The sequence below is a fragment of the Oncorhynchus masou genome, chromosome 9 (assembly GCF_036934945.1).
Source record: "Oncorhynchus masou masou isolate Uvic2021 chromosome 9, UVic_Omas_1.1, whole genome shotgun sequence".
NCBI lineage: Eukaryota > Metazoa > Chordata > Actinopteri > Salmoniformes > Salmonidae > Oncorhynchus > Oncorhynchus masou.
In genome coordinates this window covers 91,571,879-91,599,877 of record NC_088220.1, presented here as the reverse complement: position 1 = coordinate 91,599,877, position 27,999 = coordinate 91,571,879, and the positions used below count along the sequence as shown (strand labels likewise).

At 46.9% G+C, this 27,999-nt stretch overlaps 1 protein-coding gene across 1 annotated transcript in view; it reads left to right on the top strand.

Moving 5' to 3' along the window:
* LOC135546750 (contactin-5-like) overlaps positions 1–27,999 on the top strand; it is a 436,013-nt gene that overhangs the window by 304,028 nt on the left and 103,986 nt on the right. The window contains exons 13-14 of the mRNA XM_064975401.1: positions 13,797–13,917; positions 26,458–26,616. Coding sequence (XP_064831473.1) covers positions 13,797–13,917; positions 26,458–26,616 — 280 coding nt within the window. The remainder of the gene's footprint in view (positions 1–13,796; positions 13,918–26,457; positions 26,617–27,999) is intronic.

Here is a 27,999-nt window from a genome sequence, read left to right as displayed (position 1 = left end):
CACATCTACAACACAGGGATAATACACATTACAACACAGGGGATAATACATACCTACAACATAGGGGATAATACACATTACAACACAGGGATAATACACATCTACAACACAGGGATAATACACACCTACAATATAGGGGATAATACACATCTACAACACAGGGGATAATACACATTACAACACAGGGATAATACACATCTACAACACAAGGGATAATACACACCTACAACACAGGGGATAATACACATCTACAACACAGGGATAATACACATCTACAACACAAGGGATAATACACACATTACAACACAGGGGATAATACACATCTACAACACAGGGATAATACACATCTACAACACAGGGATAATACACACCTACAACACAGGGATAATACACATCTACAACACAGGGATAATACACATCTACAACACAGGGATAATACACATCTACAACACAGGGGTAAATACACATCTACAACACAGGGGAAAATACACACCTACAACACAGGGGATAATACACATCTACAACACAGGGGATAATACACATCTACAACACAAGGGATAATACACATCTACAACACAGGGATAATACACATCTACAACACAGGGGATAATACACATCTACAACACAGGGGATAATACACATCTACAACACAAGGGATAATACACATCTACAACACAGGGGATAATACACATTACAACACAGGGGATAATACACATCTACAACACAGGGGATAATACACATCTACAACACAGGGGATAATACACATCTACAACACAGGGGATAATACACATTACAACACAGGGATAATACACATCTACAACACAGGGATAATACACACCTACAACACAGGGGATAATACACATCTACAACACAGGGATAATACACACCTACAACACAGGGGATAATACACATCTACAACACAGGGATAATACACACCTACAACACAGGGATAATACACATCTACAACACAGGGATAATACACATCTACAACACAGGGATAATACACATCTACAACACAGGGGATAATACACATCTACAACACAGGGGATAATACACATCTACAACACAGGGGATAATACACATCTACAACACAGGGATAATACACATCTACAACACAGGTGATAGGTATCTACCACACAGGTGATAATACACATCTACAACACAGGGGATAATACACATCTACAACACAGGGGATAATACACATCTATAACACAGGGATAATACACATCTACAACACAGGGATAATACACATCTATAACACAGGGATAATACACATCTACAACACAGGGGATAATACACATCTACAACACAGGGGATAATACACATCTACAACACAGGGGATAATACACATTACAACACAGGGATAATACACATCTACAACACAGGTGATAGGTATCTACCACACAGGTGATAGGTATCTACAGAGGTGACACACACACACAAACACACACAGTAGGTGATACTCTCATGTTCAAACAGCCCAGCGCTTCCTACCAACTGACCAGACCAAGGTTGACTGGTCACATGAAAAATGCTTCCTACCAGCTGACCAGACCAAGATGCAACTGAAGATTAAATGAGCCGTTATATGTTCTTGGTTAGAAAGTGTCATTCTCCCTTTGCCAAGGATGGAGTAGGAAGGGCTGAAGGCTTAAATGACCTTGGCAGGGAAATGAAAAGGTTAACAGTCTTCAAGTATTGATTAAGGGGAAGGGTACAGAACCCAGGCGGTGCCAGGCGAAACATACAGACAGACACACAAACTCACAAATGCACAAGCACGCACACGCTCATGATCCCACACACACATCACATGTATGCACACTTGTGAGCAGAGACACACACAAACACACCCCATATGGCATTAGGTTTGTCACGCCTTGGTCTTAGTATTTTGTGTTTTAGTTTATTAGTTAGTCAGACCAGGGTGTGACATGGGTTATTGTATTGTATTTTCTTATTGGGGTTTGTAGTGTTTGGGATTGTAGTTGATTAGGGGTGTGTGTGTGTTAAATAGGTTGGCTGCCTGAGGCGGTTCTCAATCAGAATCAGGTGATTCTCGTTGTCGCTGATTGGGAACCGTATTTAGGTAGCCTGATTTCGCTTTGCATTTCGTGGGTGATTGTTCCTGTCTCTGTGTAGTGTGCACCAGTCAGGCTGTAATTGGTTTCACGTTCTGTTTGTTATTTTTGTATTTATTAGTTATTCGTGTTTAGTTCGTTCGTTTGTCTTCACATAATAAACATGAGTAACTTACACGCTGCATTTCGGTCCGACTTTCATTCAACAAAAGAAGAACGCCGTTACAAGGTTTAACTCCCACTCAAAGAAATCATCCCTGTTATCATCATCCCTGTCCTAATGGGATGATTCTCCCTGTTCTCATCCCTGTCCTAATGGGGATAAATCTCCCTGTTCTCCTTCTGTTCCTAATCTGATCTGCCTCTCTGCCTCTTCCTTCAGGCTTATGTCTTTAATATGGTTAATTTTATACCATCTTCACTTATCATTGCTGAGCTATGAAGGACTCATTGAACTCAGTAATTGGGATGGCTAAGTTTTAAAAGCTGGCAGTCAGATGGGGTTGGCTAATTTATTAACCCTTGATTAGTCTCTGGGTAATCAAGATGGAGTGATGTTAATGAAACTAAACAGCATGTGCTGTATGTAGAAGAGATGGGCTGTTTGACAGGAAAATAAACTAAAACACATTTGATGAATCCAGACACTTACTCTACATTTCCCTTTCCCTTAATTAGAAACTGCATGTAATGAAAGTACACAGTTCCATTTCTGCCATGTTCGGTACTGAAACTAAAGGTGAGATTCAGGGTTCCATACAGATGTAGAACCTTAATTTGATAAACCTGTTGCAGGAGAACTTTTCTTTAACTGGTATTTTACAGCAAATTGGTTCGGAGAGGTTTTTCAAACTGGCGGGTTTCCCCCCTTCGGTTTCTTTGGACTGGTGTGAAAACTATCCACACTAAGGAGCGCACTTGTAAGGTGTCCGTGTTGGTGTCAGGGAAGTCAGGCGCAGGAGAACGTACTTGGTATAAACAGAGTTGTTTAATAAATGCTGATAAAACTCCAAAAACCAAAATGTACAAAAAACCAAAAGTGGGTACAAAACCCGTCGCGCACCAACACAATACATGCACATCACATACAATCAAACAATCTCTGACAAAACATGAGGGGAAACAGAGGGTTAAATACACAACATGCAATTGATGGGATTGGAACCAGCTGTGAAGGAAGACGAGACAAAACCAATGAAAAATGGATCAGTGAAGGCTAGAAGGCCGGTGACGTCGACCGCCGAACACCGCCCGAACAAGGAGAGGGACCGACTTTGGCGGAAGTCGTGACATCACTAAACACCGTTGTTTTTGGAAGACCAAATTGAAAGTAACACAGTATCAAGTTTGGGACAAACAAGTTATGTTTCAAGATAATCATAGATTTATTTTTCTACAATAAAAAAAATGACTTGCATGAAACGTGATTTTGTTTAGGCATTTTAGTTCATTTGACAGTTGGCAATAAAAAAACAACCTGACCAAATGAAAAAAATACAAGGTAAAAAACAATCGAACTCTGATTGGAACGATACATATAATGTGTGAAAACACCCTAAAAAGTAATGCATTTGATGTTTAAAAACGCTTCTGTAGTTGGTAATTTGGTCATTTCCACTTGTTTTTCCCTTACGAAAAAAGGTATCAATCCTTACAAAAATGTCCATTAATTATATCCCATAATAATTCACATTTCTTGTTGATACAGGATTATCTTCCTGCTGAAGCAAACTGTCTCAAACAAAGATCCTTCATCTCAACCCAAACTGTCTGATGTTGCCTGATAGACCATGAAGATGATGATGTACAGTATACTGCATGTAAGATCCCACAGTTGACAGTGAATGTCAAAGCAAAAAACAATCCATGAGGTGGAAGGAATTGTCCGTAGAGCTCAGAGACAGGATTGTGTTGAGGCACAGATCTGGGGAAAGACACCAAAAAATAACTGCACAATTGAAGGTCCCCAAGAACACAGTGGCCTCCATCATTCTTAAATGGAAGAAGTTTGGACTCTTCCTAGAGCTGGCTGCCCGGACAAACTGAGCAATTAGGGAAAAGGGCCTTGGTCAGGGGGATGACTCTTATATAGGCAGGTGTGCCTTTCCAAATCATGTCCAATCAATTGAATTTTCCACAGGTGAACTCCAATCAAGTTGTACAAAGGATGATGAATGGAAACAGCATGCACCTTAGCTCAATTTCAAGACTCATACCAAATGGTCTGAATACTTATGTAAATAAGGTATTTCTTTTTTTAATAAAAACATAAATGCTTTATTAAAACCTGATGTCAGTTTGTCATTATGTGTTTAGACTGATGAGGAAATGTTTTGATTGAATCCTATTTAGAGTAAGGCTGTAAAGTAACGTGGAAAAAGGGCTTTGACCACTTTGCGAATGCACTGTATATACAGCACCAATCAAGTTTGGACACAGCTATTCCTTCCAGGGTTGTTCTTTATTTTTACTTTTTTCTACATTTTAGAATACTATTAAAGACGTCAAAACTATGAAATAACACATATGGAATCATATAGTAACCAAAGAAGTGTTAAACAAATCAAAATATATTTTATATTTGAGATTCTTCAAAGTAGCCAGCCTTTGCCTTGATGACAGCTTTGCAAACTCTTCGCATTCTCTTAACCAGCTTCATGAGGTAGTCACCTGGAATGCATTTCAATTAACAGTTGTGCCTTGTAAAAGTTAATTTGACCAAGTCCATATTATGGCAGGATCAGCTCAAATAAGCAAAGAGAAATGACAGTCCATTATTACTTTAAGACAATGTGAGAGATTTCAAGAACTTTGAAAGTTTCTTCAAGTGCAGTCGCAAAAACCATCAAGTGCTATGATGAAACTGGTTCTCGTGAGGACCGCCACAGGAAAGGAAGACCCAGCGTTACCTCTGCTCTAGCGGATAAGTTCATTAGAGTGACCAGCCCAAATAAAAGCTTCACAGAGTTCAAATAACGGACACGTCTCAACATCGACTGTTCAGAAGAGACTCCATCAATCAGGCCTTCATGGTTGAATTGCTGCAAAGAAACCACTAGTAAAGGACACGAATAACAAGAAGAGACTTTATTGGGCCAAGAAACACGAGCAATGTACATTAGACCGATGGAAATCTGTCCTTTGGTCTGATGAGTCCAAATTTGGGATTTCCGGGTCCAACCGCTGTGTCTTTGTTTTTTTCACCTTTATTTAACCAGGTAGGCCAGTTGAGCACAAGTTGTCATGTACAACTGTGACCGTGCCAAGATAAAGCAAAGCGGTGCGACACACATAACACAGAGTTATACATAAACGTACAGTCAATAACACAGTAGAAAGTATACTGCTCAAAAAAACACTTCAACAACACAATGTAACTCCAAGTCAATCACACTTCTGTGAAATCAAACTGTCCACCTAGGAAGCAACACTGATTGACAATACATTTCACATGCTGTTGTGCAAATGGAATAGACAACAGGTGGCAATTAGCAAGACACCACCAACGCACCCAGAACGCACCCTTGTGGGGCCCCAGTGTTGAGGATCAGCGGGCAGGAGATGTTGTTACCTACCCTCACCACCTGGGGGCGGCCCGTCAGGAAGTCCAGTACCCAGTTGCACAGGGCAGGGTCGAGACCCAGGGTCTCGAGCTTGATGACGAGCTTGGAGGGTACTATGGTGTTGAATGCCGAGCTGTAGTCGATGAACAGCATTCTCACATAGGTATTCCTCTTGTCCAGATGGGTTAGGGCAGTGTGCAGTGTGGTTGAGATTGCATCGTCTGTGGACCTATTTGAGCGGTAAGCAAATTGGAGTGGGTCTAGGGTGTCAGGTAGGGTGGAGGTGATATGGTCCTTGACTAGTCTCTCAAAGCACTTCATGATGACGGAAGTGAGTGCTACGGGGCGGTAGTCGTTTAGCTCAGTTACCTTAGCTTTCTTGGGAACAGGAACAATGGTGGCCCTCTTGAAGCATGTGGGAACAGCAGACTGGTATAGGGATTGATTGAATATGTCCGTAAACACACCAGCCAGCTGGTCTGCGCATGCTCTGAGGGCGCGGCTGGGGATGCCGTCTGGGCCTGCAGCCTTGCGAGGGTTAACACGTTTAAATGTTTTACTCACCTCGGCTGCAGTGAAGAAGAGACCGCATTTTTCCGTTGCAGGCAGTGTCAGTGGCACTGTATTGTCCTCAAAGCGGGCAAAAAAGTTATTTAGTCTGCCTGGGAGCAAGACATCCTGGTCCGTGACTGGGCTGGATTTCTTCCTGTAGTCCGTGATTGACTGTAGACCCTGCCACATGCCTCTTGTGTCTGAGCCGTTGAATTGGGATTCTACTTTGTCTCTGTACTGACGCTTAGCTTGTTTGATAGCCTTACGGAGGGAATAGCTGCATTGTTTGTATTCAGTCATGTTACCAGACACCTTGCCCTGATTGAAAGCAGTGGTTCGCGCTTTCAGTTTCACGCGAATGCTGCCATCAATCCAAGGTTTCTGGTTAGGGAATGTTTTAATCGTTGCTATGGGAACGACATCTTCAACGCATGTTCTAATGAACTCGCACACCGAATCAGCGTATTCATCAATGTTGTTATCTGACGCAATACGAAACATGTCCCAGTCCACGTGATGGAAGCAGTCTTGGAGTGTGGAGTCAGCTTGGTCGGACCAGCGTTGGACAGACCTCAGCGTGGGAGCTTCTTTTTTAGCTTTTGTCTGTAGGCAGGTATCAGCAAAATGGAGTCGTGGTCAGCTTTTCCGAAAGGGGGCGGGGCAGGGCCTTATATGCGTCGCAGAAGTTAGAGTAACAGTGATCCAAGGTTTTTCCGCCCTGGTTGCGCAATCGATATGCTGATAAAATTTAGGGAGTCTTGTTTTCAGATTAGCCTTGTTAAAATCCCCAACAACAATGAATGCAGCCTCCGGATAAATGGTTTCCAGTTTGCAAAGAGTTAAATAAAGTTCGTTCAGAGCCATCGATGTGTCTGCTTGGGGGGGATATATACGGCTGTGATTATAATCGAAGAGAATTCTCTTGGTAGATAATGCGGTCTACATTTGATTGTGAGGAATTCTAAATCCGGTGAACAGAAGGATTTGAGTTCCTGTATGTTTCTTTCATCGCACCATGCCTCGTTGGCCATAAGGCATACACCCCCACCCCTCTTCTTACCAGAAAGGTGTTTGTTTCTGTCGGCGCGATGCGTGGAGAAACCCGTTGGCTGCACCGCTTCGGATAGCGTCTCTCCAGTGAGCCATGTTTCCGTGAAGCACAGAACGTTACAGTCTCTGATGTCCCTCTGGAATGCTACCCTTGCTCGGATTTCATCAACCTTGTTGTCAAGAGACTGGACATTGGCAAGAAGAATGCTAGGAAGTGGGGCACGATGTGCCCGTCTCCGTAGTCTGACCAGAAGACCGCCACGTTTCCCTCTTTTTCGGAGTCATTTTTTTGGGTCGCTGCATGCGATCCATTCCGTTATCCTGTTTGTAAGGCAGAACACAGGATCCGCATCGCGAAAAACATATTCTTGGTCGTACTGATGGTGAGTTGACGCTGATCTTATATACAGTAGTTCTTCTCGACTGTATGTAATGAAACCTAAGATGACCTGGGGTACTAATGTAAGAAATAACACGTAAAACAAAAACTGCATAGTTTCCTAGGAACGCGAAGCGAGGCGGCCATCTCTGTCGGCGCCGGAAGGTCACCCTCCAAGCTCGTCATCAAGCTCGAGACCCTGGGTCTCGACCCCACCCTCTGCGACTGGGTACTGGACTTCCTGACGGGCCGCCCCCAGTTGGTGAGGGTAGGTAACAACATCTCCTGCCCGCTGATCCTCAACACTGGGGCCCCACAAGGGTGCGTTCTGAGCCCTCTCCTGTACTCCCTGTTCACCCACGACTGCGTGGCCACGCACGCCTCCAACTCAATCATCAAGTTTGCGGACGACACAACAGTGGTAGGCTTAATTACCAACAACGACGAGACGGCCTACAGGGAGGAGGTGAGGGCCCTCGGAGTGTGGTGTCAGGAAAATAACCTCACACTCAACGTCAACAAAACTAAGGAGATGATTGTGGACTTCAGGAAACAGCAGAGGGAACACCCCCCTATCCACATCGATGGAACAGTAGTGGAGAGAGTAGCAAGTTTTAAGTTCCTCGGCATACACATCACAGACAAACTGAATTGGTCCACTCACACAGACAGCATCGTGAAGAAGGCGCAGCAGCGCCTCTTCAACCTCAGGAGGCTGAAAAAATTTGGCTTGTCACCAAAAGCACTCACAAACTTCTACAGATGCACAATCGAGAGCATCCTGGCGGGCTGTATCACCGCCTGCTCCGCCCTAAACCGTAAGGCTCTCCAGAGGGTAGTGAGGTCTGCACAACGCATCACCGGGGGCAAACTACCTGCCCTCCAGGACACCTACACCACCCGATGTTACAGGAAGGCCATAAAGATCATCAAGGACATCAACCACCCGAGCCACTGCCTGTTCACCCCGCTATCATCCAGAAGGCGAGGTCAGTACAGGTGCATCAAAGCTGGGACCGAGAGACTGAAAAACAGCTTCTATCTCAAGGCCATCAGACTGTTAAACAGCCACCACTAACATTGAGTGGCTGCTGCCAACACACTGACACTGACTCAACTCCAGCCACTTTAATAATGGGAATTGATGGGAAATGATGTAAATATATCACTAGCCACTTTAAACAACGCTACCTTATATAATGTTACTTACCCTACATTATTCATCTCATATGCATACGTATATACTGTACTCTATATTATCGACTGCATCCTTATGTAATACATGTATCACTAGCCACTTTAACTATGCCACTTTGTTTACATACTCATCTCATATGTATATACTGTACTCGATACCATCTACTGTATCTTGCTTATGCTGCTCTGTACCATCACTCATTCATATATCCTTATGTACATATTCTTTATCCCCTTACACTGTGTATAAGACAGTAGTTTAGGAATTGTTAGTTAGATTACTTGTTGGTTATTACTGCATTGTCGGAACTAGAAGCACAAGCATTTCGCTACACTCCCATTAACATCTGCTAACCATGTGTATGTGACAAATAAAATTTGATTTGATTTGATTTGATAAAGGAGTGGTTTTGCAGGTGAGGACCACAGACCACTTCTCAGTTCCTATGCTTCCTGGCTGATGTTTTGGTCCCTTTTGAATGCTGGCGGTGCTTTCACTCTAGTGGTAGCATGAGACGGAGTCTACAACCCACACAAGTGACTCAGGTAGTGCAGCTCATCCAGGATGGCACATCAATGCAAGCTGTGGCAAAAAGGTTTGCTGTGTCTGTCAGCGTAGTGTCCAGAGCATGGAGGCGCTACCAGGAGACAGGCCAGTATATCAGGAGACGTGGAGGAGGCCATAGGAGGGCAATGAGCAGGACCGCTACCTCCGCCTTTGTGCAAGGAGGAGCAGGCGGAGCACTGCCAGAGCCCTGCAAAATTACCTCCAGCAGGCCACAAATGTGCATGTGTCTGCTCAAAAGGTCAGAAACAGACTCCATGAGGGTGGTATGAGGGCCCGACGTCCACAGGTGGGGGTTGTGCTTACAGCCCAACACCGTGCAGGATGTTTTTCATTTGCCAGAGAACACCAAGATTGGCAAATTCGCCACAGGCGCCCTGTGCTCTTCATAGATGAAAGCAGGCTCACACTGAGCACATGTGACAGAGGTGACAGTCTGGAGACGCCGTGGAGAACGTTCTGCTGCCTGCAACATCCTCCAGCATGACCGGTTTGGCGGTGGGTCAGTCATGGTGTGGGGTGGCATTTTTTTGGGGGGCCGCACAGCCCTCCATGTGCTCGCCAGAGGTAGCCTGACTGCCATTAGGTACAGAGATTAAATCCTCAGACCCCTTGTGAGACCATATGCTGGTGCGGTTGGCCCTGGGTTCCTCCTAATGCAAGACAATGCTAGACCTCATGTGGCTGGAGTGTGTCAGCAGTTCCTGCAAGAGGAAGGGATTAATGCTATGGACTGGCCAGCCCGTTCCCCAGACCTGAATCCAATTGAGCATATCTGGGACATCATGTCTCGCTCCATCCACCAACGCCACGTTGCACCACAGACTGTCCAGGAGTTGGCGGATGCTTTAGTCCAGATGTGGGAGGAGATCCCTCAGGAGACCATCCGCCACCTCATCAGGAGCATGCCCAGGCGTTGTAGGGAGATCATACAGGCACGTGAAGGCCACACACACTACTGAGCCTCATTTTGACATGTTTTAGCCTCATTGACTAATTTTGACTTGTTTTAGCCTCATTGACTTGTTTTAGCCTCATTTTGACATTACATCAAAGGTGGGTCAGCCTGTAGTGTGGTTTTCCACTTTAATTTTGAGTGTGACTCCAAATCCAGACCTCCATGGGTTGATAAATTTGATTTCCATTGATAATTTTTGTGTGATTTTGTTGTCAGCACATTCAACTATGTAAAGAAAAAGTATTTAATAAGAATATTTCATTCATTCAGATATAGGATGTGTTATTTTAGTGTTCCCTTTATTTTTTGAGCAGTGTATATATACAGTGTGTGCAAATGTAGTAAGATTAGGGAGGGAAGGCCAATAAATAGGCCATAGTAGTGAAATAATTACAATTTAGCAATTAAACACTGGATTGATAGATGTGCAGAAGATGAATGTGCTAGTAGAGATACTGGGGTGCAAAGGAGCAAAAAAAATAACAATATGGGGATGAGGTAGTTGGGTGGGCTATTTATATATGGGCTGATTATAGGTGCAATGATCGGTAAGCTGATCGGTCAGCTGATGCTTAATACATTTAGTGAGGGAGATATAAGACTCCAGGTTCAGGGATTTTTGTAATTTGTTCCTGTCATTGGCAGCAGAGAACTGGAAGAAAAGGTGGCCAAAGAGAAGTTGGCTTTGGGGATGACCAGTGAAATATACCTGCTGAAACATGTGCTACGGGTGGGTGACCAGTGAGCTGAGATAAGGCAGGGCTTTACCTAGCAGCAACTTATAGATGTGGTCATCTATAAGCCAGTGGGTTTGCATCCATAAGCCAGTGGGTTTGGCGACGAGTATGAAGCGAGGGCCAGCCAACAAGAGCATACAGGTTGCAGTGGTGGGTTATATATGGGGCTTTGGTGACAAAACAGATGCTTGACATCATGGGAAAATCCAAAGAAATCATCACACAAGTATAAACACCATGGGACCACGCAGCCATCATACCGCTCAGGAAGGAGACACATTCTGTCTCCTAGAGATGAACTTACTTTGGTGGAAAAAGTGCAAATCAATCCCAGAACAACAGCAAAGGACCTTGTGAAAATGCTGGAGGAAACAGGTTCAAAAGTATCTATATCCACAGTAAAACAAGTCCTATATCGACATAACCTAAAAGGCTGCCCAGCAAGGAAGAAGCTACTGCTCCAAAACCGCCATAAAAACCAGACTACGGTTGGCAACTGCACATGGGGACCAAGATCATACTTTTTGGAGAAATGTTCTCTGGTCTGATGAAACAAAAATATAACTGTTTTGCCATAATGACCGTCATTATGTTTGGAGGAAAAAGTGGGACGCTTGCAAGCCGAAGAACACCATCCCAACCTTGAAGCACGGGGGTGGCAGAGTCATGTTGTGGGGGTGGTAGAGTCATGTTGTGGGGGTGGCAGCATCATTTTTTGGGGGTGGCAGAGTCACGTTGTGGGGGTGGCAGAGTCATGTTGTGGGGGTGGCAGAGTCAAATTGTGGGGGTGGCAGAGTCATGTTGTGGGGATGGCAGAGTCACGTTGTGGGGGTGGCAGAGTCATGAGGTGGGGGTGGCAGAGTCACGTTGTGGGGGTGGCAGAGTCACGTTGTGGTGGTGGCAGAGTCATCTTGTGGGGGTGGCAGAGTCATGTTGTGGGGGTGGCAGAGTCACCCACCTTATTGTGGAAAGCTTGTGGAAGGCTTCCCAAAATGTTTGACCCAAGTTAAACAATTTAAAGGCAATGCTACCAAATACTAATTGTGTGTATGTAAACTTCTGACCCACTGGGAATGTGATGAAAGAAATAAAAGCTGAAATAAATCATTCTCTCTACTATTATTCTGACATTTCACTTTCTTATAATGAAGTGGTGATCCTGACTGACCTAAAACAGGGAATTTTTACTTGGAGTAAATGTCAAGATTTGTGAAAAACAGAGTTTCAATGTCTTTGGCTAAGGTGTATGTAAACGTCCTGCTTCCACTGTATATGTATATATAGCTATAACAAAGATAGCTATAACAAACATATAAACTTACCATACCACCATTTCAAAGATTTGACTGAGTTACTTGTTCATATAAAGAAATCAGTCAATTGAAATAAATGTATTAGGCCCTAATCTATGGATTTCACTTGACTAGGCAGGAGCGCAGCGTTGTTACAAGTGGTCAGCGGTTGTGAGGCCGTTTGGACGCACTGCCAAATTCTCTATAACAGTGGATCCCAAACGCTTATAGTCTCGTACCCCTTCAAACATTATGTTGTGTGACAAAACTGCACATTTTAGAGTGGCCTTTTATTGTCCCCAGCACAAGGTGCACCTGTGTAATGATCATGGTGTTTAATCAGCTTCTTCATATGCCACACCTGTCACATCCTCCCCTGTCTCCAGATAGCTACTCATCCTATCACCCATCCTCCCCTGTCTCCAGATAGCTACTCATCCTATCACCCATCCTCCCCTGTCTCCAGCTAGCTACTCATCCTATCACCCATCCTCCCCTGTCTCCAGCTAGCTACTCATCCTATCACCCATCTTCCCCTGTCTCCAGATAGCTAGACATCCTATCACCCATCTTCCCCTGTCTCCAGATAGCTAGACATCCTATCACCCATCCTCCCCTGTCTCCAGATAGCTAGACATCCTATCACCCATCCTCCCCTGTCTCCAGCTAGCTACTCATCCTATCACCCATCTTCCCCTGTCTCCAGATAGCTAGACATCCTATCACCCATCTTCCCCTGTCTCCAGATAGCTAGACATCCTATCACCCATCTTCCCCTGTCTCCAGATAGCTAGACATCCTATCACCCATCCTCTAGAGACCTCAGGTGCTAGCAGTGACAACAGTCTTCTGGCACACAGGAATCCTATCAGTCTGCTTCATGGGATGTCATTGTAATCAGGTTTTGTGCTAAACAGGTGTCTTTAGACTGAATGATTCCCCAGTCTTTCCTTAGGCGTTTCTCATTTCAAGAGAGAGAGAGAGAGAGTGAAGAAAGATGAGTGAGGAGTGGAGGAAAAGTAACAGCTAGCAACCACCTGAACTTGACAATAGTCTCTTTAAAGCCTGCATGAGCCTAGTACAGGATGTGAGCAGCATCAGATTTCTCAGTACAGAGAGGCCGGACTTGGATATCTCTCTGCTAACTTTATGTTACACACCCAATCAATTATACATGTGCACACATTTACACACACAAACATACCTCCCCCCACACACACACAAACATACCCCTCCACCCCCCACACACACACAAACATACCCCTCCACCCCCCCCCCCACACACACATACATACCCCTCCACCCCCCACACATCACACACACATCACACACACACACATCACACACACAAACATACCCCTCCACCCCACACATCACTCTCTCTAATTTTATGTTGTTGTTGACTTTCTGCCTGTCACACAGCAGTCCTCCACGGTGGACCTGATGATCAGAAGCATCTTACTGCAGCATGCTGGGAAATACAGCTGCCGGGCTCAGACCAGCGCCGACACTTTGTTTGCTGAGGCTGAAGTCCTTGTCAGAGGTGAGCTCATTATCTCTCAAGTCGACAGCAGGAACATGGGGCATTTGGGAAGCAGCCCGAACCTACCCCCTGTGATAAACTAAACTATCAGGGGGATGAGAAAAAGCTACTACCTTGTTATCTGTAGGAAAGAGAGAGAGAGAGAGAGAGAGAGAGAGAGAGAGAGAGAGAGAGAGAGAGATGCTAGGCTACATTTATCCTATACCAGCGGTTAGGGTCACATTCAACCCTCCTCCTGACACTATCACTCAACCTCTCTGACACGGATCACTGCTTGCCTCCAGCTACATCACCCATGGAGGGTTACACTGTGTGATTGGTATTACACTGAAAATCCTCTTTCATTTTGACGGGATGGAGGAAGAGGAGGAGGAAGATGAAAAGGAGGAGGAATAAGAGGAGGAGGAAGATGATGAAGAAGATTAGGTTGAGGAGGAAGAAGTGGCGGCAGATGAGTAAGATGAAGAGGAGGAATAGGAGGAGAGGAGGACAGGGGGAAGACAGGAGGAGGAGGAGAAGGGGAGGAGGAGAAGAGGACAGGGGGAGGAGGAGAGGAGGACAGGAGGAGAAGAGGAGAAGGGGAAGAGGACAGGGGGAGGACAGGAGGAGGAGGAGAGGAGGACAGGGGGAGAAGAGGAAAGGACAGGAGGAGGAGGAGGACAGGAGGAGGAGGAGGAGGTGGAGGAGAGGAGGACAGGAGGAGATGAGGACAGGAGGAGGAGGGGACAGGAGGTGGAGGTGGAGGAGAAGAGGACAGGAGGAGGAGGAGGAGAGGAGGACAGGAGGAGGGATTTGTTTGAATAGAACCAAGTATTGGCCTGTTTGAATGTCTCAGCAGTCTCAGCAGGAGGAGGAGAAGGGGAGGAGGAGAAGAGGGACAGGGGAGGAGGAGGACAGGAGGAGGAGGACAGGATTATAAGGGGAAGAGGAGAGGAGGACAGGGGAGGACAGGAGGAGGAGAGGAGGACAGGAGGAGGAGGACAGGAGGACAGGAGGAGGAGGAGGAGAACAGGGGGAGGAGGAGGAGAGGAGGACAGGGGGAAGACAGGAGGAGGAGGAGAAGGGGAGGAGGAGAAGAGGACAGGGGGAGGAGGAGAGGAGGACAGGAGGAGAAGAGGAGAAGGGGAAGAGGACAGGGGGAGGACAGGAGGAGGAGAGGAGGACAGGGGGAAGAGGAAAGGACAGGAGGAGGAGGAGGAGAACAGGGGGAGGAGGAGGACAGGGGGAGGAGGAGAAGGAGGAGAGGAGGACAGGGGTAGAAGAGGACAGGAGAAGAGGAGGACAGGAGGAGGAGGAGGAGGACGGCAGGAGGAGGAGAAGAGAACAGGAGGAGGATAGGACTAGGAGAGGAGGACAGGGGGAGGAGGAGGAGGAGGACGGGGAGGAGGAGGAGGACAGGGGGAGGAGGAGAAGGACGGGGAGAAGAGGACAGGAGGAGGAGGAGGAGGAGAAGAGAACAGGAGGAGGACAGGGGGAAGAGGAAAGGACAGGAGGAGGAGAGGGAGGACAGGGGGAGGAGGAGGAGGACAGGAGGAGGAGGAGGAGGACAGGAGGCGGAGGAGGAGGACATGCGGAGGAGGAGGACAGGGGGAGGGGGGAGGACAGGGGGAGGAGGAGGACAGGAGAAGAGGAGGTAGGAGAAGGACAGGACTAGGAGAGTAGGACAGGGGAGGAGGAGGAGGACAGGGAGAGGAGGAGGAGGACAGGGGAGAAGAGGACAGGAGAACAGGAGGACAGGAGGAGGAGGACAGGAGGAGGAGGAGAGGAGGACAGGAGGAGGACAGGACTAGGAGAGGAGGACAGGGGAGGAGGAGGAGGACAGGGGAGAAGAGGACAGGAGAACAGGAGGACAGGAGGAGGAGGACAGGAGGAGGAGGAGAGGAGGACAGGAGGAGGGATTTGTTTGAATAGAACCAAGTATTGGCCTGTTTGAATGTCTCAGCAGTCTCAGCAGGAGGAGGAGAAGGGGAGGAGGAGAAGAGGGACAGGGGAGGAGGAGGACAGGAGGAGGAGGACAGGATTATAAGGGGAAGAGGAGAGGAGGACAGGGGGAGGACAGGAGGAGGAGAGGAGGACAGGAGGAGGAGGACAGGAGGACAGGAGGAGGAGGAGGAGAACAGGGGGAGGAGGAGGAGAGGAGGACAGGGGGAAGACAGTAGGAGGAGGAGAAGGGGAGGAGGAGAAGAGGACAGGGGGAGGAGGAGAGGAGGACAGGAGGAGAAGAGGAGAAGGGGAAGAGGACAGGGGGAGGACAGGAGGAGGAGAGGAGGACAGGGGGAAGAGGAAAGGACAGGAGGAGGAGGAGGAGAACAGGGGGAGGAGGAGGACAGGGGGAGGAGGAGAAGGAGGAGAGGAGGACAGGGGTAGAAGAGGACAGGAGAAGAGGAGGACAGGAGGAGGAGGAGGAGGACGGCAGGAGGAGGAGAAGAGAACAGGAGGAGGATAGGACTAGGAGAGGAGGACAGGGGGAGGAGGAGGAGGAGGACGGGGGAGGAGGAGGAGGACAGGGGGAGGAGGAGAAGGACGGGGAGAAGAGGACAGGAGGAGGAGGAGGAGGAGAAGAGAACAGGAGGAGGACAGGGGGAAGAGGAAAGGACAGGAGGAGGAGAGGGAGGACAGGGGGAGGAGGAGGAGGACAGGAGGAGGAGGAGGAGGACAGGAGGCGGAGGAGGAGGACATGCAGAGGAGGAGGACAGGGGGAGGGGGGGAGGACAGGGGGAGGAGGAGGACAGGAGAAGGAGGAGAGGAGGACGGGGGAGAAGAGGACAGGAGAAGAGGAGGTAGGAGAAGGACAGGACTAGGAGAGTAGGACAGGGGAGGAGGAGGAGGACAGGGAGAGGAGGAGGAGGACAGGGGAGAAGAGGACAGGAGAACAGGAGGACAGGAGGAGGAGGACAGGAGGAGGAGGAGAGGAGGACAGGAGGAGGACAGGACTAGGAGAGGAGGACAGGGGAGGAGGAGGAGGACAGGGGAGAAGAGGACAGGAGAACAGGAGGACAGGAGGAGGAGGACAGGAGGAGGAGGAGAGGAGGACAGGAGGAGGACAGGACTAGGAGAGGAGGACAGGGGAGGAGGAGGAGGACAGGGGAGAAGAGGACAGGAGAAGAGGAGGTAGGAGAAGGACAGGACTAGGAGAGTAGGACAGGGGAGGAGGAGGAGGACAGGGAGAGGAGGAGGAGGACAGGGGAGAAGAGGACAGGAGAACAGGAGGACAGGAGGAGGAGGACAGGAGGAGGAGGAGAGGAGGACAGGAGGAGGACAGGACTAGGAGAGGAGGACAGGGGAGGAGGAGGAGGACAGGGGAGAAGAGGACAGGAGAACAGGAGGACAGGAGGAGGAGGACAGGAGGAGGAGGAGAGGAGGACAGTGGGAAGAGGAAAGGACAGGAGGAGGAGAGGGACAGGTGAAGGAGTAGGACAGGACGACAGGAGGAGGAGGAGGAGAACAGGGGGAGGACAGGAGAAGGAGGAGAGGAGGACAGGGGGAGAAGAGGACAGGAGAAGAGGAGGACAGGAGGAGGAGGAGAGGAGGACAGTGGGAAGAGGAAAGGACAGGAGGAGGAGAGGGACAGGGGGAGGCATAGGACAGGACAACAGGAGGAGGAGAACAGGGGGAGGACAGGAGAAGGAGGAGAGGAGGACAGGGGGAGAAGAGGACAGGAGAAGAGGAGGACAGGAGGAGGAGGAGGACAGCAGGAGGAGGAGAAGAGAACAGTAGGAGGACAGGACTAGGAGAGGAGGACGGGGAGGAGGAGGAGGAGGACATGGGGAGGAGGAGAAGGACGGGGAGAAGAGGACAGGAGGAGGAGGAGGAGGAGGAGGAGAAGAGAACAGGAGGAGGACAGGGGGAAGAGGAAAGGACAGGAGGAGGAGAGGGAGGTCAGGGGGAGGAGGAGGACAGGGGGAGGAGGAGGAGGACAGAAGGAGGACAGGTGGAGAAGGAGGACAGGGGGAGGAGGTGGACAGGAGGAGAAGAGAACAGGAGGAGGACAGGACTAGGAGAGGAGGACAGGGGGAGGAGGAGGAGGACAGGGGGAGGAGGAGGAGGACAGGGGGAGGAGGAGAAGGACAGGGGGGGGGGGAGGAGGACAGGGGGAGAAGAGGACAGGAGGAGGAGGAAGACAGGAGGAGGACAGGAGAAGGGATTTGTTTGAATAGAACCAAGTATTGGCCTGTTTGAATGTCTCAGCAGGTCACTATTTTGTCTCCTGCTGCATCACCCATGGAGGGCCCTTAACAGGCCCTTTTAGTGAAAAGATGAGATGGGCTTCCTTCCCTGAGCTACACTCTAATGTCTGAATCTGACTCCACCATGATGTATTCTTCACCATTCAGATGACTTATTAAACCCACCATGCCACACAGCTCGCTCATAGTCCTCTCAATAGACATGAGAATCACACAGGAATCAAATGGAGCTCAATGACACCCTAATGATTTCCTAAATTCTGTTAACTCACTCGTGTACAGTGATTTGATGGTTTGATGGTTTCATACACCTCGGTTTTAATGACTGACTGACTGCTGTGGAGCAGAACCTATTAAGGGCCATACAGACCAGACAGGGATGCGTATTTCACGCTGTTCATCCAGACTAAAACAACAAATCCTCCTCTACTGGTTAGCTAGTTCCCATGGCGACACAGAATGCATATTAAATATTAATATCCCTCCTCAGAATGCAAATGTATCTTTCAAACCGACCCTTTTATGGACCCTTCTCTGAGATACACAGCGTTGGTTTTCGTTGGCCAGCACCAGCTGTCAGGAGAGGTTGATTTCCAGCGTGTCTCTCACGGCTCCTCCTGTCCTCTCCTTCAGACTGTTTGGAATGTGTGTTTGTATGTGTTGCACCACTTGCAGATTACACATACTTCAGATGAAGCTGTTGAGGTAAGCATATGTTTGACAGTTTGAACCGGAGAAGGGTCCACATCCACACCATCACATAATCATGAAGTGATTGAAATGAAAACCTCATTCATATTCATTTTAAGACCACATTTGCAAACCTGGGCACCCTACAGGCCTCCCACTTCTTGTGTTGTGTTTTAACTTTGAATGAAAACAAGGGGGTTGAGACCTGTGCCGCTTTGGGCTGGCCTTCTGGGCAAGGTGAGTCTTTAGTTGAGCCCTGTGCCGCTTTGGGCTGGCCTTCTGGGCAAGGTGAGTCTTTAGTTGAGCCCTGTGCCGCTTTGGAGTGGCCTTCTGGGCAAGGTGAGTCTTTAGTTGATCCCTGAGCTGCTTTGGGCTGGCCTTCTGGGCAAGGTGAGTCTGTCTCCACCAGTATCTCAGGTTCCCTCTCGATCAGACACAACCACAACTGGTACAGATTCAGGTTCCCTCTAGATCAGATTCTCTCCACCAGTATCTCAGGTTCCCTCTAAATCTGACTGTCTCCACCAGTATCTCAGGTTCCCTCTAAATCATAATTTATACTGTCTCCAACAGTATAACATTGTATTTGTCAGATGCTTGGTAACAACCGGTGTAGACTAACTAACACCTATCAAATCAAATCAAAATCAAATCAAATCATTTTGATTTGAACTAACTACTATCTATCCTACCGTGTCTTTCTAAGGTCTTCGAAAGCCAAGTGAACAAACAGATTACCGACCATTTAGAATCCCGCCATACCTTCTTCACTATGCAATCTTGTTTCAGATCTGGTCATGGGTGCACCTCAGCCATGCTCAAGGTTCTAAACGACATCATAACCGCCATCGATAAGAGACATTACTGTGCAGCCATATTCATCGACTGGCCAAGGCTTTCGACTCTGTCAATTACAACATTCTTATTGGCAGACTCGACAGCCTTGGTTTCTCAAATGATTGCCTAGCCTGGTTTACCAACTACTTCTCAGACAGAGGTCAGTGTGTCAAATCGGAGGGCCTGTTGTCCAGATCTCTTGAAGTCTCTATGGGGGTGCCACAGGATTCAACCCTCGGGCCGACTCTCTTCTCTGTATACATCAATGATGTTGCTCTTGCTGCTGGTGATTCTCTGATACACCTCTACGCAGACGACACCATTCTGTATACTTCTAGCCCCTCTTTGGACATTGTGTTAACCTGTCTGGCCCACCCGGGACGCAACCGCACTCCCTGCCAACAATAAATGCAAATGCACTACGCCAAATGCTAATAGCACTCGTTAAAACTCAAACGTTCATTAAAATTCACATGCAGGGTAGTCAATTCAAGCTACACTCGTTGTGAATCTAGCCAACGAGTCAGATTTGTAAAATGCTTTTCGGCGAAAGCATGAGTAGCTATTATCTGATAGCAGGCAACACGCCGAAATACCAGAAGGGGACATAAACAAAGGAATTAGCGTAGCCGGCGCTACACAAAACGCAGAAATAAAATATAAAACATTCATTACCTTTGACAAGATTCTTTGTTGGCACTCCTATTTGTCCCATAAACATCACAATTGGGTCTTTTTTTCGATTAAATCGGTCCTTGTGTACCCAAAATGTCAATTTATGAAGACCGTCAGATCCAGTAAAACACATTTTTTAAACGCAACGTTATAAACTTTGACAAAACACTTCAAACTACTTCTGTAATCCAACTTTAGCTATTACTAAACGTTAATAAACGATCAAATTGATCACGGAGCGATCTATATTCAATGGGCACAAGTTTGGGAAACGTAGTCAACTTCTCCGGTTCTATTGTTTACAGCTGTGGACTTGACTACCGGATGTGGCTATTACTCAGATGACCAAGGATTTAGTTGAATTGAAATCACAAAACTGGCGACATCATGTGGAAGCTATAGGAACTGTATCCTCAGCCCTAAGTATGTTTCCTTCCAATAGACAATTCATGGACTGGCGGATTGATTTTTTCTCCGTCGATTTAGTGACCAGGTTTTCTGGCGATTTTGACCACGGAACTCGTTCTGTTATAGTCACAGACACCATTGAACCAGTTCTAGAAACTTCAGAGTGTTTTCTATGCACACATACTAATCATATGCATATACTATATTCCTGGCATGAGTAGCAGGACGTTGAAATGTTGCGCGATTTTTAACAGAATGTTGAAAAAAGTAGCCCGATCTCTAACCTCCAGATGAGCTTCAATGCCATACAACTCTCCTTCCGTGGCCTCCAACTGCTCTTAAATGCAAGTAAAACGAAATGCATGCTATTCAACCGATCGCTGCCTGCACCTGGCCGCCCGTCCAACATCACTACTCTGGACGGCTCAGACTTAGAATACGTGAACAACTACAAATACCTCGGTGTCTGGTTAGACTGTAAACTCTCCTTCCAGACTCATTAAGCATCTCCAATCCAAAATTAAATCTAGAATCGGCTTCCTATATCGCAACAAAGCATCCTTCACTCATGCTGCCAAACATACCCTCGTAAAACTGACCAGCCTACCGATCCTCGACTTCGGTGATGTCATCTATAAAATAGCCTCCAACACTCAACAAACAAACAAACTGAATGCAGTCTATCACAGTGCCATTTATTTTGTCACCAAAGCCCCATATACTACCCACCGCTGTGACCTGTACGCTCTCGTTGGCTGGCCCTCGCTTTATACTCGTCGCCAACCCACTGGCTCCAGGTCATCTACAAGTCTCTGCTAAGTAAAGCCCTATCTCAGCTTACTGGTCACCGTAGCAGCACATACTCCAGCGGGTATATCTCACTGGTCACCCACTAAGCCAATTCCTCCTTTGGTCATCTTCCCTTCCAATTCGCTGCTGCCAATGACTGGAACGAACTGCAACAATCTCTGAAGCTGGAGACTCATATCTCCCTCACTAGCTTTAAGCGCCAGCTGTCAGAGCAGCTCACAGATCAGTGCACCTGTACATAACCCATCTGTAAACAGCCCATCTATCTACCTACCTCATCCCCATACTGTATTTATTTATTTATCTTGCTCCTTTGCACCCCAGTATCTCTACTTGCACATTCATCTTCTGCACATGTACCATTCCAGTGTTTAATTGTTATATTGTAATTACTTCGCCACCAAAGCCTATTTATTGCCTTAACTCCCTTATCTTACCTCATTTGCACACACTGTATATAGACTTCTTGTTTTGTTTTGTTCTACTGACTTGGGGGGGGGGGGCACCTGTACCAGACTGGGGGGGGGGCACCTGTGCCAGACTGGGAGGGACAGACCAGGGCAGGGGGGGAGGCACCTGTACCAGACTGGGAGGGACAGACCAGGGCAGGGGGGGAGGCAGCTGTACCAGACTGCGGGGACGGGGCACCTGTACCACACTGGGAGAGACAGACCGGGGGGTGGGCACCTGTACCAGACTGGGAGAGACAGACTGGGGGGAGGCATCTGTACCAGACTGGGAGAGACAGACCAGGGCAGGGGGAGGCAGCTGTACCAGACTGGGAGAGACAGACCAGACCATGAAGATGATATAATCGCAAACCAGAACGGTAATAAAAATTGCTAACATCCAGACCAGAGTAGATGGTCACATAAAAGCAGGGAGCAACATGTTTGGTGATCAGTTCCAGTGTGATAGAGGAGGGACATACATGTGAGATGAGTAAAGCAGCAGGTAAACATTATTAAAGTGACTAGTGTTCCATTATTAAAGTGACTAGTGTTCCATTATTAAAGTGACTAGTGTTCCATTATTAAAGTGACTAGTGTTCCATTATTAAAGTGACCAGTGTTCCATTACGAAAGTGACTAGTGTTCCATTATTAAAGTGACTAGTGGTCCATTATTAAAGTGACTAGTGTTCCATTATTAAAGTGACTAGTGTTTCATTATTAAAGTGCTCAGTATTCCATTATTAAAGTGACCAGTGATTCCATGTCTATGTATATTGGGCAGCAACATTTACGGTGCAGGGTTGAGTAACTGGGTGGTAGCCAGCTGGTGATGGCTGTTTAACAGTCTGATGGACTTGAGATAGATGCTGTTTTTCAGTCTCTCGGGCCCAGCTTTGATGCACCTGTACTGACCTCGACTTCTGGATGCTAGCGGGGTGAACAGGCTGTGGCTCGGGTGGTTGATGTCCTTGATTATCTTTTTTGCCTTCCTGTGATATCGGGTGCTGTATGTGTCCTGGAGGGCAGGCAGTGTACCCCCGGTGATGCGTTAGGTAGACCGCACCACCCTCTAGAGAACCCTGCTGTTGCGGACGCTGCAGTTGCCGTACCAGGCGGTGATACAGCCTTACAGGAAGTTCTCAATTGTGGATCTTGTACATCTGTTGTTCCTGAAGCCCTTGATCAGCTCCATTTAGTTGACGTTGAGGGAGAGGTTACTTTCCTAGCACCACTCCACCAGGACTCTCACCTCCTCCCTGTAGGCCGTCTCATCATTGTTGGTAATCAGTCCTACTACTGTTGTGTAGTCTACAAACTTGATGATTGAGTTAACGTGCGTGGCCACACAGTCATGGGTGAACAGAGAGTACAGGGCTGAGCACGCACCCTTGTGGGGCACCTGTATAGAAGATCAGCGAAGTGGAGGTTTCGCACCTTCAGCAAACCTGGGCAAACTATCAGGAAGTCCAGAATCCAGTTGCGTAGAGTGGGGTTCAGACCCAGAGCCCCGAGCTTAATGATGAGCTTGGAGGGTACTATGGTGTTGAAAGCTGAGCTATAGTCAATGATTGAATCGTCTGTGGATCTATTGGGGTGGTAAACAAATTGAAGTGGGTCTGGGGTGCCAGGTAAGGTAGAGATGATATTATCTTTAACTAGCCTCTCAAAGCACTTCATGATGACATAAGTGAGTGCTACAGGGTGATAGTCATTTAGTTCAGTTACTTTCGTTTTCTTGGGTACAGGAACAATGGTGGACATCTTGAAGCATGTGGGGACAGCAGACTGGGATAGAGAGAGATTGAATATGTCCGTAAACACACCAGCCAGCTGGTCTGCACATGCTCTGAGGATGCGTCTAGGGATGCCGTCTGGGCCGGCAGCCTTACGAGGGTTAATACCTTTAAATGTCTTACTCACGTCTGCCATGGAGAATGAGAGCGGGCTGCGTCGATGGCACTGTGTTATCCTCAAAGAGGGCGAAGAAGGTGTTTAGCTTCTCCGGCAGCAAGACGTCGGTGTCCACTATGTGGCTGGTTTTCCTTTTGTAATCCGCAGACCCTGCCACATACGTCTCGTTGAATTGCAACTCCACTTTGTTTCCGTACTGACATTTTGCTTGTTTGATTGCCTTATGGAGGGAATAACTACACTGTTTGTATTCATCCATATTCCCAGTCACCTTGCCATGGTTAAATGGGTTCAGTTTTATGTGAAGGGTGCAATCTATCCACAGTTTCTGGTTTGGGTAGGTTTGAATAGTCAAAATGGGAACAATATCCCATATACACTTCCTGATGAACTCAGTCACTGTCTCCATGTATACGTCAATGTTATTCTCAGAGGCTACCTGGAACATTTCCCAGTCCACGTGATCAAAATAATCTTGAAGGCATGGATTCTAATTTGCCAGACCAGCATTGAATAGACCTTAGCACGGGTACATCCTGTTTGAATTTCTGCTTATAGGAAGGGAGGAGCAAAATGGAGTTGTAATCTGATTTGCTGAAAGGAGGGGGGGAGGGCCTTGTAGGCATTTCAAAAGGGGGAGTAGCAGTGGGCAAGTGTTCTACCAGAGCGACAACTACAGGTAATGTGTTGATAAAACTTCAGTAGCGTTTTCCTCAAAGTTGCTTTGTTAAAATCCCCAGCTACAATAAATGCGGCCTCAGGATATGTGGTTTACAGTTTGCAAAAAAATCCAGTGTTCCTTGAGGGCCATTGTCGACTTGAGGGGGAATACATTTGGTTGTGAGTTATTCTAGGTCGGGTGAACAAAAGGTCTTGAGTTACTGTTATTTTTTCATTTCACCGGTATTTAACCAGTTGACCAGTTGAGAACAAGTTCTCATTTACAACTGCGACCTGGCCAAGATAAAGCAAAGCAGTGCGACAAAAACAACAACACAGAGTTACACATGAGATATTAACACTGGATTGAAAGATGTGCAGATGAGGATGTGCAAGTAGAAATACTGGTGCTCAAAAGGGCAGAAAAACAAAAACAAATATGGGGATGATGTAGTTGTGTGGGCTATTTACATATGGGCTGTGTACAGCTGCAGCAATCGGTAAGCTGCTCTGACAGCTGATGCTTAAAGTTAGTGAGGGAGATATAATTCTCCAACTACAGTGATGTTTGCAATTCGTTCCAGTCATTGGCAGCAGAGAACTGGAAGGAAAGGAGGCCAAAGGAGGTGTTGGCATTGGGAATGACCAGTGAAATTTACCTGCTGGAGCTTGTGATACAGGTGGGTGTTGCTATGGTGACCAGTGAACTGAGATAAGGTGGAGCTTTACATAGCAAAGATTTATAGATGACCTGGAGCCAGTGGGTTTGGCGACAAATGTGTAGCGAGGACCAGCCAACGAGAGCATACAGGTCGCAGTGGTGGGTAGTATATGGGGCATTGGAATACAAAACGGATGGCACTGTGACAGAAGTCAAGGATTGGTAGGATAGTCAGTTTTACGAGGGTATGTTTGGCAGCGAGAGTGAAGGAGCCTTTGTTGCAAAATAGGAAGCTGAAAAGGATTCTTTGCTGCAGGAGGGACTGGTGAACTTCACAAAATAGACCGCATCATGAGGGAGGAAAATTATGTGGATATATTGAAGCAACATCTCAAGATATCAGTCAGGAAGTTCAAGCTTGGTCGCAAATGGGTCTTCCAAATGCAGAATGACCCCAAGCATACTTCCAAAGTTGTGGCTAAATGGCTTAAGGACAACAAAGTCAAGGTATTGGAGTGGCCATCACAAAGCCCTGACCTCAATCCCGTATTAAATTTGTTGGCAGAACTGAAAAATGTGTGCGAGCAAGGAGGCCTACAAACCTGACTCAGTTACACCAGCTCTGTCAGGAGGAATGGGCCAAAATTCACCCAACTTATTGTGGGAAGCTTGTGGAAGGCTTCCCGAAACGTTCGATCCAAGTTAAACAATTTAACCAAGTACTAATTGATTGTATGTAAACTTCTGTCCCACTGGGAATGTGATGAAGGGAAAAAAAGCTGAAATAAATCATTCTCTACTATTATTGTGACATTTCACATTCTTAAAATAAAGTGGTGATCCTAACTGACCTAAAACAGGGACTTTTTTACAAGGATTAAATGTCAGGAATTGTGAAAAATTGAGTTTAAATGTATTTGGCTCAGGTGTATGTACATTTCAAACTTCAACTTTATGTGTTTTTGCTGTTTGTTCTTTGTTATAGAGCCAAAAGGTTTGGAGAAGTGGTTTTGGATAGATAATGCTTTGTGTTGTTTAGTTTTCCAAGTTTTCCCAGAAGTGGTTAGATTCTATGTATTCTTGTATTGATGCTCGTTCTTCGTCCGTAGTGTATTTCTGTATTGTTTTTGTGATTCACCATAGTTACCAGATTTTCTTGGTCTCTATGTTTTTGGTTGGATAGGTTTCTAAATTTCTCTCCATCTCTCTCTCTCTCTCTCTCTCTCTCTCTCTAAATCTCCCTCTAGGCCCCCCAGGACCCCCTGGTGTGGTGATAGTAGAGGAGATCACGGACACTACATCCACCCTGTCGTGGAGTGGAGGGGTGGACAACCACAGCCCCATCAGCAGCTACAATCTCCAGGCCCGGAGCCCTTTTTCCCTGGGCTGGCAGACCCTCAGGACAGGTATGGATGCTGTCCTGTTTTAGGCCAGAGATGTTTAGCTCCATAGGGGATGTATTGCATTGTGGAAACCGATATGGAGGCCAGAGATGTTAAGTTGCATACAGGATATATTGGCTTGTGGAAACCGATATGGAAGGAAATATAAACTCTAGACTTCGAATGTCCCCGACTGGAGACTAATGCTGGATGTGCATTGTTTTGTCCATGATGATGTATTCATTGTAACTGTAATTTCCTGTTCAGAACTTGGCTGTTGTTCAACAGAACTTAATAAAAACAAGTCTGTGGAGCTCAAAAGGTCATTTCAGTGGTCTAAATTACATACAGAATTATGTCAGATTTTACCGGAAAATTAACCTCTATCCGTTAAGAATGGCAAAGCTGATTCCTGAGGTGGCAGTGAGAAACCACAGCATTTTTACTGAGCTGTCGCTATTTCATTGGGTTTATTTCCCCATACCATGACAGTAATACCGTATAATTATCTGTTCATGTCAGAGGATGACTGCTGACTCAGTAGGTGTAATCTGTACCGCTACTGCTTCTGCGTTGGGAGGATAAGAATAATAGAAAAGTTTAGAGCTCCATAATGAATCATGTCAATAGATTTAGGATGATTCACAATATCTGTGGCCCAAATGACACCCTATTCCCTAGATAGAACACTACTTTTGACTAGAGCCCTATGGTGATCCCTATGGGCTCTGGCCAAATGTAGTGCACAAGTGAATAAGGTGCCATTTGGGATACACCCCTTTTCATTTTGTTATTTTACATTAAGCCTTGTTCATTAACATAGAACATGAGGAAAGGCCATTAAGCCTTGTTCAACAACACAGACTGGGAAGAAAGGCCATTAGGCTTTGTTCAACAACACAGACTGGGAAGAAAGGCCATTAAGCCTTGTTCAACAACACAGACTGGGAAGAAAGGCCACTAAGCCTTGTTCAACAACACAGACTGGGAAGAAAGGCCATTAGGCCTTGTTCAACAACTCAGACTGGGAAGAAAGGCCATTCGGCCTTGTTCAACAACACAGACGGGGAAGAAAGGCCATTAAGCCTTGTTCAACAACACAGACTGGGAAGAAAGGCCATTAAGCCTTGTTCAACAACACAGACTGGGAAGAAAGGCCATTAGGCCTTGTTCATCAACACAGACTGGGAAGAAAGGCCATTAAGCCTTGTTCAACAACACAGACTGGGAAGAAAGGCCATTAGGCCTTGTTCATCAACACAGACTGGGAAGAAAGGCCATTCGGCCTTGTTCAACAACACAGACGGGGAAGAAAGGCCATTAAGCCTTGTTCATCAACACAGACTGGGAAGAAAGGCCATTAAGCCTTGTTCAACAACACAGACTGGGAAGAAAGGCCATTAAGCC